General features: G+C 39.1%; 1 protein-coding gene across 3 annotated transcripts in view; it reads right to left on the bottom strand.

Annotated features, from left to right (window-relative positions):
- Positions 1–13,789, bottom strand: part of LOC102806647 (FYVE, RhoGEF and PH domain-containing protein 2-like) — a 36,467-nt gene that overhangs the window by 18,329 nt on the left and 4,349 nt on the right. For 2 of the 3 annotated variants that reach the window (XM_085496801.1, XM_085496803.1), the window contains exons 2-5: positions 12,325–12,507; positions 10,005–10,196; positions 6,290–6,395; positions 5,284–5,728 (exon numbers count right to left, since the gene is read on the bottom strand). In XM_085496801.1, the coding sequence (XP_085352927.1) occupies positions 5,284–5,728; positions 6,290–6,395; positions 10,005–10,196; positions 12,325–12,507 (926 nt within the window). The remainder of the gene's footprint in view (positions 1–5,283; positions 5,729–6,289; positions 6,396–10,004; positions 10,197–12,324; positions 12,508–13,789) is intronic. The other variant, XM_085496802.1, reaches the window with a different exon arrangement.

Genomic DNA, 13,789 nt, shown 5'->3' with positions numbered 1-13,789 from the left:
CAAAGTAGTGGAAGAGTGGTGCAAAATGCCAATCTAATGTGCAAAGTTATGGAAAAGTGGTGCAAAGTATGAAACTATAGTGCAAAGTAGTGGAAAAGTGATGCAAAATGCGAATCTAAGGTGCAATGTTGTGGAAAAGTGTTACAAAGTAAGAAACTAAAGTGCAAAGTAATGGAAAAGTGGTGCAAAATGCAAATCTAAAGTGCAATGTTGAGGAAGTTAAAGTATTATAGACCTTTAATACTGTCGCAGTAAACCACCTGGTTATGGAAGTCAGGGAGGCCGGTCTATCCTGCCTGCCTGGGCCATAAGACAAAGATATGTGCCTGGCACCCCGTCCCGAATCCTTAGTATGGTTTGGTGGCAACTCCGTGCTCGAACCAGGCAGAGAAGCAATTCCTCCTGACCCTCCGGGGAGACAAAAATTTGACAACCGGGGGATGACGATCGGGTGAGGATTGTGTCCTGGGATTTAGTTCTAGGCGAGAAACCTGATGTGTCTTTTGTACAACTTGATTGTCCATAATAGCGGTACATCATCCGAGAAGGACAATGCCCAGAGCTCTGGTCAACGCCTACCTGAGGCGAGGGCCAGTCAAAAAATTTGAGTGGTGCTGATCAGAGAGACTCAAAGGGCGGTCTGCTTAGAGCGGACAACACAGCCAACAAGTCCGAGTTGGGCGGTTCCCTTGTATGGGGTCTTGGCGTCTGGAAAGCAGTAAATAGTCTCCTAATAATAGGACAATCGGCTAGTCTTGTTCCCGTACGTTTTCAAAGGTGGGGGACAAGGCTGACCTGTAGCCAACGAACGCTGCGTAGGACAAACCCACTTCGTCAATTAGGTGGACGAAAGAGCCTGCTACCTGGCCAATAGAGGGATGGTATGGATCAATCTCCCTTCTGCTACACCAATCAGTAAATGTCTGCATTGGTGGAATCCCTGTTCGCCCTGGCCAGGACGTTGGCAGCCCGCTCAGATAAAGCTTTCATATGTGCAGGTTTAATGAGAGCCTCTATGCGTGTAAGTGATACCCGCTGGGCTCGTTGGTAGAGCGCCGTCGGGTTGGGCGAAATTCGAATACTTGGCCCAGCTGGGCGATTCGAAGGAGATGGCAACTTGCTAGGTGCATCTCTATGTGCAGGTAGGCCCCGCTTAAGTCTAGTGGGGCTAGCCAGTCGAAACAGTGGATGGAGAGAACAACCCTGAATGGTGTCTCCATGTGGAACCAATCGAGGAGCACATACTGATTCAGTCTGCCTAGGTCCAGAACTGGACACCCGCCACTTGTAGATTTGGTACTACGAACACCTTTGGGTAGAAGCCTGGATTTAGTTCCGGCTGATGTACCCTGTGTAAGGCGCCTTTTCACAGCAAACTGCTACTTCCTGTCTGATTGCTTCCGCCTTGCGGGAGTCCTCTGGCAGTGCCCAACAGGGGAGACACTGACGGGGGAGATGGAGATTTCAGCGGTATCCCGTAACAGAATATCACCACCTGGAAAGGTCCAGGGATCGGTCACCCGCTGTCTCCAAACCGGACTACACCGGCGCAATCTTTGTACGACAGGGATATGTGCCCATGGGTTCGGCAGTTGCGAGGGGGGGTGCTCTCTTCTCCCATGAGGTGCATTTTCCAAGGCCTGAAGTAGTCATTAAGTTGTGACCTGGCTATTCACCGAACACATGTCTGTCCCCCCAGTTGCAGAGGTGAGCGTCAAACACGCTTCCCCCGCTGCCGGAGTAGACGTCCACCCAGGGAGGGTGAGAAGCTACCACCTGGCTCTTTCCTCCCTGGGGGCGCGCCCCTACTCTTCCCTCCCCTGGAAGGGTATGAGCGCTTGCCTCCTGGCTGACTCTGGCTAGCGGATGACGCCCTAGGGCGTTGTGTTTTCTGTGCTTGGGGTGCCCTCTGCTTGCCCTTGGCAGGGCCAACTGGCTAGCGGATTTGATCTGAACCCTCTGGTTCATTGCATTCCGAAGCTCCGAGACTGTACCCACCATTCCCTGAACAAAGATAGTGGAAGATGTCCAGTCTGCGTCACTGAGGTGGGGACGTACCCCCTGACTCAGCTTGTCGGCGAAAACATGTGCGTCTAAAGCTGCGTCTCGTAGCACAGTAGTGGCCCCCGCCAAAAGCCAGTTGACACTAGGGGATGTTGCACGTAGATGTGCGGTGGCCCACCAGTAAATGTGTCACCTGGTCTAGGAGGCTGGTGCGTTCTGCCTCTGAGGTCTCCAGAGTCCTGGGCACGCACAATAATGCCCTCAAGCAACTCTGCTCTCAGGGCTGGATGGGTTGTCTCCGATTGAGCTGGCGAGAATGCCCATGGAATGCGGCTGTCCACGTTTGCCCGGTTTGCCAAACGGAAATTCGTGGTACCGGGGTCTGAGGAAGGAGCCTTGGGATCCGGTTGGGGGCGTTTTGGTCTCATCCCACGCTATGGGGTCTGATCCCAAAACCACACCGACTGGATAGCGTTTGGTCCAGCGGGAAGTGTTGCCTAATGTTTTCCCCACCCGGGGGCCTTAAGCATTACGTCCTCCGCGGCTGACCAACGTCCGCCCATCAACACTGTTTGCGTGCCCTGCGCCCCATTACGCACTCAGACGGACAGGGAGAGACGTGCCGACGGGGTTGCTTTGGATCCCGACACCCATGATCCCATAAGCGTTGAAGCAACCCTAGGTGGTCGCCTTAGGATCAAGGGTGGGGGTATTTACATCGTATCACTGGGATCGATGATACTCTGCATCACCCCAAAAGCGTGGCTCACCGAGTCATTACGAATGGAAGACTCTGAGGGACTGCCCGGAGTACCGGCTGTATCAATTCGTTACCGTAGTACAGTTACCGCGCGACGAACCCTGGCTGGCTGAAAGTAGGAGGGGGTCAACGTGTGCCCTGCCCTGAAAGCCCTGCCCTGAGATCGGAGGCTTGGCTGCCAGCACCCCGTTGGCATTCAGTGGCATTCACCCAAAATTAGTGGGAGAGCCGCAGCTGGGAACAGGGGTTCCCCGGAAGAGATGTGTTTGAATGCAAACATGCTTTCGTGTTTCTTCCTGCTTGCCCACCGAGAGCTCGCTACGACTGCGTCTGATCTACTTGGCCTGCCAGGGACGCAATTGCCCCGACAGTCCTTCGACCAAAGCCCTCAACTCGGAGGCAAACCCGGTGCCATGCAAGGAAGGGTCCACAAAGGGACCCGCATTGGGCCCCACAGGAGGAAAGCCTCCAGGGGCACAGCATCGGGTCTCCTACTCGACGTCCCGGTACACGAAGCACCGGTAGCCAAGCGCGAGGACTTTCCACTCATGCCAAACACGCAACTCAGTTTAACCGATTTGTTTACTGAACGCGCGACCTTGCTGTGAAGAGACGAGCGACGCAGTCAGTCTCAGCGATTTTGATGGCTCTGAAAGAAAAATCTCAGGCCTCAGAACTCCAGTGAAAAACACGTGCCTTCATGGCAAAAAACCCAAACCCTGCTTGCAGCGACGACAAAAGTATTTTGGATGCGGGTTCTATGCTGGTAAATTCTGAATACAACCACTGCACAGTCGACTCGAAACACGAGGAGACCAAAAAAACGGCAGCGAGCCCGGGTGCTGTCATTACATCTATACATTTCTAAATACATTGTAAATAAAAGACGACATGCATGAGGGGAACAAAAACAGTTGTAAAAAGGTGCACGGAAACGACACGAGGGTAAAAAAGACAAGAAAACTTATCCTACCATCTAGAATGTCGTATGCCACGGCTGCGACAATAACCCACCCTAGAAACCCGGACAGGTTTAAGCAAACGAGCCAGGCAGAGCCGCTCAGAATCATTCCAGACGAGGCGGAGAAGAAAAAAAAAAGTAATTGTACAGCCGTTTATGGCGCTACCATATGGCCTCGGTCACGTGGTTCGTGACGTAAGGGAAAAAGAATCTTGGGGTCATGGGGCTTCCCCTGACCTAGATTCTATCTCTCCGTCATCGGCAGAATCGCTGATTAATTAATGCCTACAGTTCAAAATAGTCATTTTGACTGACCGGAGTCTATGGTGGGTAATTGAATGTAGTGAATTAGAGTCCAAAGTTGTGGAAAAGTGGTGCAAAGTGTGAAACTAAAGTGCAAAGTAGTGGAAAAGTGGTGCAAAATGCAAATCTAAGGGGCAAAGTTGTGGAAAAGTGATGCAAAGTGTGAAACTAGAATGCAAAGTAGTGGAAAAGTGATGCAAAATGCAAATCTAAGGGACAAAGTTGTGGAAAAGTGATGCAAAGTGTGAAACTAGAATGCAAAGTAGTGGAAAAGTGATGCAAAATGCAAATCTAAGGGGCAAAGTTGTGGAAAAGTGATGCAAAGTGTGAAACTAGAATGCAAAGTAGTGGAAAAGTGATGCAAAATGCAAATCTAAGGTGCAAACTTGTGAAAAATTGGTGCAAAGTATGAAACTAGAGTGCAAAGTTGTGGAAAAGTGGTGCAAAATGTGAAACTAGAGTGCAAAATAGTGGAAAAGTGGTGCAAAATGTGAATCTAAGGTGCAAAGTTAAGGAAAAGGGGTGCAGAATGCGAATTTAAGATGCAAAGTTGTGGAAAGATGGTGCAAAATGCGAATCTAAGGTGCAATGTGTAAAACTGGAGTGCAAAGTTATGGAAAAGTGGTGCAAAGTATGAAACTATAGTGCAAAGTTGTGGAAAAGTGATGCAAAATGCGAATCTAAGGTGCAAAGTATGAAACTAGAGTGCAAAATAGTGGAAAAGTGGTGCAAAATGGGAATCTAAGGTGCAAAATAGTGGAAAAGTGGTGCAAAATGCGAATTTAAGACGCAAAGTTGTGGAAAAGCGATACAAAATGCAAATCTAAAGTGCAATGTGTGAAACTAGAGTGCAAAGTTGTGGAAAAGTGATGCAAAATGCGAATCTAAGGTGCAAAGTATGAAACTAGAGTGCAAAGTTGTGGAAAAGTGGTGCAAAATGCAAATCTAAGGTGTAAAATTGTAGAAAAGTGGTGCAAAATGTGAATCTAAGGTGCAAAGTTGTCGAAAAGTTGTGCAAAATACAAATCTAAGGTGCAAAGTTGTGGAAAAGTGGTGCAAAGTGTGAATCTAAGGTGCAAACACAGAAATGGAATTTGAAGAAGGCATTCATTTTAACATGGGGCATGTAATCACGGTAACAAAATTTTTTTAATAAATTTTAAATACTGAAATTAGACTAAGTACAATTAAATCCAGGGCATTTATTTTCTAAGGTACCATATGTCAACCATTACTGGTATCATAACCAACTAACATTGATTGGTGCTAGCTTGAATTTGACAGGTTCAACTTCTGCTTCTGACTTTTTCACACCCTCTATTTCATCATATGTGCAAGACTCTTCACTAAAATCATCATCAAAATCGTCTGGGTCTCCTAACGGGATATCATCCTCAGAGTCATTCTCATCATTGGCTTCTGCCACAATATTTTCACAATAGTTAATTTCTTCTGTTTCCAAAACAGCAACCGGGTCTACATCTGGCTCCTTCGTTGGTGGTGCAGGTACCGGCGGAGGGATATTTTTAGGCTTGATGGGAGGAGGGTTAGGGGGCCTCGGAGGAGGCACTGCTTTTGGTTTATTGCCTTTTGGTTTATTAACTACAGCATACAGATGAGCAATCTCCAAATTCTTAGATTCATCTTCTGGTGAGGACGGTACCTTGTCAACAGTCTTTTTCATTTCTTCACTACTTTCCCTTTAAATCAATTGAAATAACAAACTTTATTTGACTCCATGGATATATAACAACAAAAACATTTTTTTTTATAATGATAATTTGAATGCTTTTGTTCAGTACCATGCCCTGACAGACTTAAGTACAGGCACAATTATTTTAATAAGTACTAAAAAAACTAGTGGCCACAAATATTACAGTTACCATGATATTACTATCAGTATTCCACATTGGCTGCCCATCCATAATCTCAAGAAAATATCATTATTAAAATCAACACATGAATATTTGTAAAACTGAAATGAGCCACATTAAAATACTGATAAATCACAAATAAATTCTCCAAATCATTTGTTATTTACATTAAAATGAAAGAATGAATTCTCTAAGACCAAGAAAACGATCAGCTTTTTATTTAAAAATTCATCTGTGCTTTGATTATGATTCTTTTTTCATGAAAACTGAATATTTATTTGTTTTATCTAAAAGATTAGAAATACTCTGAGCCCACAGTAATATAGCTTGTCTGTTTAAGTTATACTGCCCTCTATAGCTTGATATTTTTACATGAAATTAACTCACCCATCGCTGGCTGTGGAGTCATCACTTGATCTTGAGCGCCAGTTTGTTTGTTTCCAGCCTTTTTTCAATTTCTTTTTCTTTTTACCTTTTCCATTTTTTTTGGCATCTGTAAACAAGAATAACAAATATTTGTATAATTGACAGGGGTATGTAACAAGTCTGACTCTAATGACTGGGTGATGAAAAACATTACATTTTTTTACTGTAAACATAACAGTTTTTCAGAACACAGGAACAAATTCCTTGATGCACTATTTCTACTCACCAGATCACCAAATCTTGCCAAATGAAGAATTGTTTATCAAGATTTTCTCAATTGTAGACAAATATGTTTGTAGTATTTTAGCTAATTTTGTATTTCAGATTTTAAAATTATTTTAGAATAGTCGTGTTATTTTATGTAAACTAAACTAAACTAAACTAAACTAAACTAAACTAAACTAAACTAAACTAAACTAAACTAAACTAAACTAAACTAAACTAAACTAAACTAAACTAAACTAAACCATCCCATCCCATCCCATCCCATCCCATCCCATCCCATCCCATCCCATCCCATCCCATCCCATCCTATCCCATCCCATCCTATCCTATCCTATCTTTTTACAACCCATTTACAGGATATTGTTACATTTATGCCCTGAGATAATACATACAATAGTTTTGTACAGAACCTTGTACATATTGATCTGATATACACTGAAATCAGCAAAGGCATGTACATGTATGTTATAAATTACATATAAAAGTATATATCATTGTATATATTTTATAGTGACGTACATAACATAGACTGACTCTGATTGCTGCAGGATAGCCTGGTTACCTTTCTCTTATTTTGTAGATCCTTCGTTTGTTTATTTGGATTTCAATGATTTCGAATTTATAAATTGTAAAAAGATTGATAAGAATAAACATGCCTTTGTTGACTTCAGTGTATTATTATTTGTATCATAATTTAACTATTTTATTTTTAGAAATACATGTAAACCATCTTTATAGTTAACTAGTGTTATACAGAGAAAGACAGAAGACTGTATTGTAAAATCCTTTATTTTCAGTGTAAAATAAAATCCAGCGAATATACCTTTTTTGCTATATTTTACATTCAACTCATCAAAAATCAGTAAAAACAATAAACTCCCTAGAAACAGCCAAAAGGTTTTTACAGCGAAAATTTCTTCTCGCTAAAATAAAGTATTTTACAAGACCTTAGTTTATAAACATATAGGTGTGATGCATACACAACAGTAAAATAAGTATTTAAACACAAAAATTAGTGTCATGGTCTCTGGTTGCTAGGTTACCAAGCATGCATAGTTAAAAATAGAGTGTGATTTCATAATCGGTTGTTTATGAGTGCAATATCCCACTTAGGGTTGATCGTGGGTAAACAAACTCTTAAATAGGAATGGGAAATTTGTCACATTTTATTGTATGAAATGTGTTACATTATTATTGATTTGAACACACGTCTTAACCTTTTCTGATAGTTTTCCCAGTACAAATGACTTAAAATTCACTACTTCATGGAGATTTTATCTGTGTTATGTGCAAAAAATAGGAATGTAGCCAGTATTTGAGAGACTGGCAGTTGTTCAGGGAGGAATAGAATTGATTATAAACTAGACTTGATTTAAATCCAGTCTAGTCAGTTAGAACCTAACCATTTCCACAAGGTTTCAGTTGGCAGAGCTACACAATTGTAAATTTATTGGTATTTTTATAGAAAATAGAAATCAATTTCAATGTTTGTGTACAGAGTTTTTGCTGTTCAATTCAAACCTATGCGAGCTGCAGTGTTTTATATTTGATTATATGCTTACAATCGACTGGGAAATGCAAGTACAAATGACTTAAAATTCACTTTCATCAAGATTTTATCTGTGTTAAGTGCAAAAAATTAGTTAAGGTAGCGGGACTATTATTTGCATACTTGCTTTCATCTTCTAATTGTGACTAAATGACTACAAATAGACCCGGGAAAGTATATATTTTTAGAATCGCCAGACTTCAAGCTTTTCACAAGTGTATTTTGCATGCCCGTATCTGCATTCTACGACACGTTACTCAACCAAAGGTGAAAAATTACTTTTTCTGTAAAAAAAATAATTACGCATTTATGCTGGCGATAAGAAGTATTTTTTTCACTTTTCCTAGTTGTTCAATAGTCTGGTAAATTGAATGTGTCTGGTCAGTTTTATTCAAGCAACGCGTTTTAAAAAATAGTGTGCTGAATTTCAATTACTGTTTTAGTCGCATTGCCTCCAACTCAAACCACAACTCGTTGGTAAATAATCGATGAAATAGTTTGTCTGGACACATTCAAGTTCCTCTCACTGTCACCTTAAAGCTGTGAAAATTTGGTGTTAATCCGACGATAATAAGTATACGTTATTTTTTGTTAAAGACCTTGTATTTTGAAAAACATAAACTCCTAGAAAACGTCCATGAAGTAACAGCAACGATTTTCAAGCTTGTTTATCGGCACAATCAATTTGTTTTCCCATCAAGGTTTGTTTTAACATGTGTAGGGACATCCAAATGTGTAAGGCTATTGGAAACCAAAAAAATAAAGGAGTGGGATAGCTATAATTGGATAAATTCGGCATATGAAAACACCAAAATCAATGATTTTTTTCAGTGGCTGTGTGACCTTGTGTCTGACACATTCATATGCAAATGACTAATCTGTGAAACAAATAGGGGCGGAGACAAACCACTCAAATGTTTGGAAACACTAATTGTGTGTCAGATAGCTACTGATAACACATCCTGACATTGCTTTGTCTTGAGTTTATCTTTGAAACTTAAGGCACACAGATTAAACCTGTGTTGTTGATTTTGGAAAACACTACTGAGGCTGCCTTGCTTCCCTTCAGAAAATCTACATTTTAACCAACTTACATGACATTCTATGTTATGTTGACTTTATCACATGAAAGTTTATAGTGCATTTCATCAATTAATAAATAAATGTGAAAATCGTAATTTTCAACACAAATAATAGTCTCGCTACCTTAATTTAATTATATTTTTTATTTATATTTTGTGAACAACAGCAACCATATTGCTAAATTCGAGGAAATCGGATCACTTGTTTTTATGGTAGCTAACTACCTGAAAGAGCGGCAGTCGTCATGCCGCGTACTGTTCGATATGGGACTCATAGCGACGTATACAACGCGTGTAAAATGCATTGTTTATTTACATGAAATTCGAACTCGCGCTGCGCGACAATCACCACGCTTTAACAGAATATATTAACTGCAACTACCGTAGCTCAGATTAAAGGGTGGCAGTCGTCATGCCGTGTCCTGTCCGATATGGGACTCATAGTGACGTATACAATGCGTCTAAAATACATTGTTTATTTACATGAAATTCGAACACGACTGCTGCGTGACGACCACCACGTTTTAATGTTTGATGATTACAAATAGATACCAAATTCATCACAAATTATCTTTTGTTCTACTTCACTTGTGTGTGTGTATAAATTCTCATTTTTTTGAATATTATAAGCATATAAATGTAACTTCAATGCCTATAATACTGAAGCTGATGTAATAATGTTTCACTGTACATTTTTTTTTGTAAAATATCCTACCACATATTTTTGAGAACTGGATGAAATTGCCAAATTGACATTGTCATGGTAACATAGCAACTCAAAAACAAAAATACATTGCTAAAAACAAAACAAAATCCATACCATCTGCTTTGCTTTTGTCATCTTGATTCAGAGCTTTTTCAAATAGACCCGTTGAATTGGAAATCTGCAAGAGGTTTGGATCTGATAGCGTTCTTCGTTTATCTGTGAGTGGCGAAAGACCATCTTCGTCATAATCTTCTTCAACTGCAGTGGGTACTTTTGACTTTTTAAACACGGCCATTTTTAATCTTCCTGTGCAGGTATGGAAAAATTACATATCGTAAAAATATACGTATATGTAAAGCATTATACATTATGTAGCTTGCATAGAGGCTACAGTTTAAAAACTGCATTACGGCCAGCTACAATGCAGTCAGTAGAATCAACAGTGAGGTCTCTAATCCAACAGATATTTGCTGTGACACAACTAATTCACCAGCACATCAGTGACATAAAATTAGAGAATTGAAGATATGATCACGTAATTAACAAATCTGAGAGATGTCCACATGTAGTACCTCTATATGTAATATCAAAGCAATCAGACTTGCGGTTTTTAACAAGAAGTCAAAAATTGCACTTTTTACCAAAAATGACAAAAATATTCACTAAAATTAGAGAATTGAAGATATCATCATGAAATGAACAAATCTGAAAGAAGTCCACATGTAGTACCTATATATGTAATATCAAAGCAATTGGACTTGCGGTTTTTTACAAGAAATCAAAAATATCACTTTTTACTCAGTAATTGAGAGACTGGCAGCTGTTCAGGGAGGGATAGAATTGATTCTAAACTAGACTTGATTTAAATCAGATTCCAGTCTAGTCGGTTAGAACCTAACCATTTCCACAAAGTTTCAGTTGGCAGAGCTACACAATTGTAAATTTATTGGTATTTTTATGGAAAATAGAAATCAATTTCAATGTTTGTGTACAGAGTTTTTGCTGTTCAAACCTATGCGAGCTGCAGTGTTTTATATTTGATTATATGCTTACAATCGACTGGGGAATGCAGCTAGAAAATACCAAATATAAAAACAAAATATAAAGTTTTTAATTAATCAGTGGTCATAAATTGTTGTATGACCACATAAAGTATCGTGGTTGAATTGTTAACCATAGTCAATGTATGATAAATGTATTTATTGTGGGAGTATTTTTTCAATGTAACCAAACTGATTGCTCTAACCTTTTCACCACCAGTGTCTTTTCATCAAAAAATCACAAAATTGTCCTGCTCATAGTCTGCATTTTCCTTAAAAAATATTCAATTTTTTTGAGTAGAAACTGAAAATTGACTCAAATTTTGTCTGTTGGCTCCAAAGTTAGAATTAATTTTTAGAAATATTGAAAAATATATAAACAAACATGCAGAAAACTTTGAACAAGAGAGTCTGGTGGTGAAACGGCTTAAATCCTTTACAACGATCCTTGGGAACAGCAAATAAAAAATATTATTATTATAAATATTCCATATCAGTATGTTAAACCTTCATTCCGTTCACATGTCACAGTGGTTTATATTTAACTTCGCATTCAGACATATACATCATATTTACCTACTATTAGGTTATCATTAGATGGTATTGTTTTTTAACCCAGTTACCCTGTTCACATTCTATATCAAACCCCACATAAATGTACATGTTCATGATGTACTGTAAAGTATATGGTTTATCAGAAGCAAGCGTCAGAAGCAAATTGTTGGTCAAAGTCATTTCAAGTAAATCTTTGCAAACATTAGTATTAAAGGCAAATGATATAATTAAAATAAATCCCCATAGACTTCCTTGTGAAACATGAAAAGTAATGATGTCAGTACACAGGCGAGAATAGCCAGACTGAAAGATACACACCTACATGTAGCTGTCACACCTACATGTGGGTGAAATATGGAGGAATGATTGCCCCCCCCCCCAAACCAGACCAACCAATACATGTACATGCAATCAACTGCTATATATAGTGTCAGGTAACTTTGTTTGTTAACTATGTAACTCGATCCTATCAGTAATTTAATTCTTTCTCAGAAGCGACAACAAGTTTGCAACTGCACTCATTCTTGCAGAAAAAATGACAGCTAATTTATTGAAAACTTTCTTAAAACATTCAAAACACAATTCAAATCACTAATGCTTTAATCGCCAGCTTGCATCAGTTTTGGCACAAAAAGAATTCACAAAGACATTTAGTGTCTATTTTTGTTACAAAAGTAAGTATACTTCCTGGTTCCTGGTGAAATCATACTATCCCTCGTCCCTGTACATGTAAATTTAGTCAAAACACACAAATACTAGTATAAGTACAAGTACAAGCAATGACACGCCATGAAGGAACTGTGATAAAATCTATTGTTTCGAGATTACTTCCTGCTTACCTAGAAAAGGAACAGAAGGACCTTTCTTTGGCAACTGAAACGTTGATCCGACAATTGTCCTCTTACGAACAGGTTGTCCTTCCTGGTTCACGTACGTTGCCTTTTCAGAAAGAGACACTCTCAGCATAGACTGTCTTTTAAATGGATTAACCCTATCTTCTGCATGCTGTGTTAGTTTAACATCTGCAGAATCAATAAATAGAAACAAATCAGGAGGTTCCATATTAACTATAGGGGGAACAGGTAGAATACATGGTTCACTAGAGTTCACTACATATGCCATACTGGACAGAACAAAAATAAAACGTAATATTTATTAACATATGTTTTTTGTCCTCCATTTTACATAACATTTTAAGCATATTAATTTTTATAGTTATGTAGTATATATAAATTAGCCAATTTGAACCAGACTGTTCACAGCATAGCGATACTCCAGCCCTGACTATTATGACTTTGACATGCTCCACTTACGCCACGGACTACCCTATGTAGATTCTACAATTCTGGTCCAGAAAGTTGGACGAGCAATTGAATTTACTTGTGATGAAAAATTCCAAAAAAAGAAACATAATTCATGCTTACACACATTTTCGGACAGTGACATGACCTACAAAATGTAGTTGTTGAAATATTGTGCATGACTATATTATGGTTTAACTCTTTGAATGCCAGAATCTACTTTTGCATTATTCACAAATTTTAAACCCATATAATTTTTTTTCCTAAAATTCTTATTGGTCCAAAATTATCAAAAAAATAGAAATTCTAGAAAAATACATAAAACAAACAGACAAAATGCTGCACCAAAATTTGGCCAAAAAAATAAATGACACTCAAAGTATTAATACAATATAAAGGATACTAAACGTTGTAAATATATGTAGGTCAAAGGTCAACACAAACAATAGAAAACAAATGAACAAGGAAAGAATTCATTCATGAGAGAAAAAAAACTTTTTTCTGAAATCAAAGGCCTTAGCCTTCAGGGCATACACAACATTTTTAATAGAGTATTTGCTACATAAGAATTGCATACCCAATAGAAGTGCGTATAAACTAAAATACACATTTATTACATTTTGCTATTTAAAATACATTTTCAATATTTCTTTTTCACAAAATTTTAGACCAAAAGGACATCCTTTCCCATTTCCATCATTCAAAAAAAAGGAAAAAGGTTAGTCTTCAAATACTTGGATACATTTTGAATTCTAGGTTTACTTGGAACAGATTCCTGGGGTACATATATATATACCGGTATTTGTGCATGTTTTCTAAGGGGTATGGTTTCAGCTGATTATTAGTCCCCATTTCGGTGAAGTTTTAGACTAAGATACAGGGACTTGATTTACCTGCCTACCTTACCTATGTGCATCAGTGCGTCCATCCATATCAAGCCACATCTCACACATACTGGATTTATTAAGTTCAAACTCCACAGGTACATCAGACATTATATAGG

The sequence above is a fragment of the Saccoglossus kowalevskii genome, chromosome 3, assembly GCF_978046115.1.
Source record: "Saccoglossus kowalevskii chromosome 3, keSacKowa6.1, whole genome shotgun sequence".
NCBI classification, from domain to species: Eukaryota; Metazoa; Hemichordata; class Enteropneusta; family Harrimaniidae; genus Saccoglossus; species Saccoglossus kowalevskii.
This window is presented reverse-complemented; position numbering and strand designations above follow the sequence as displayed.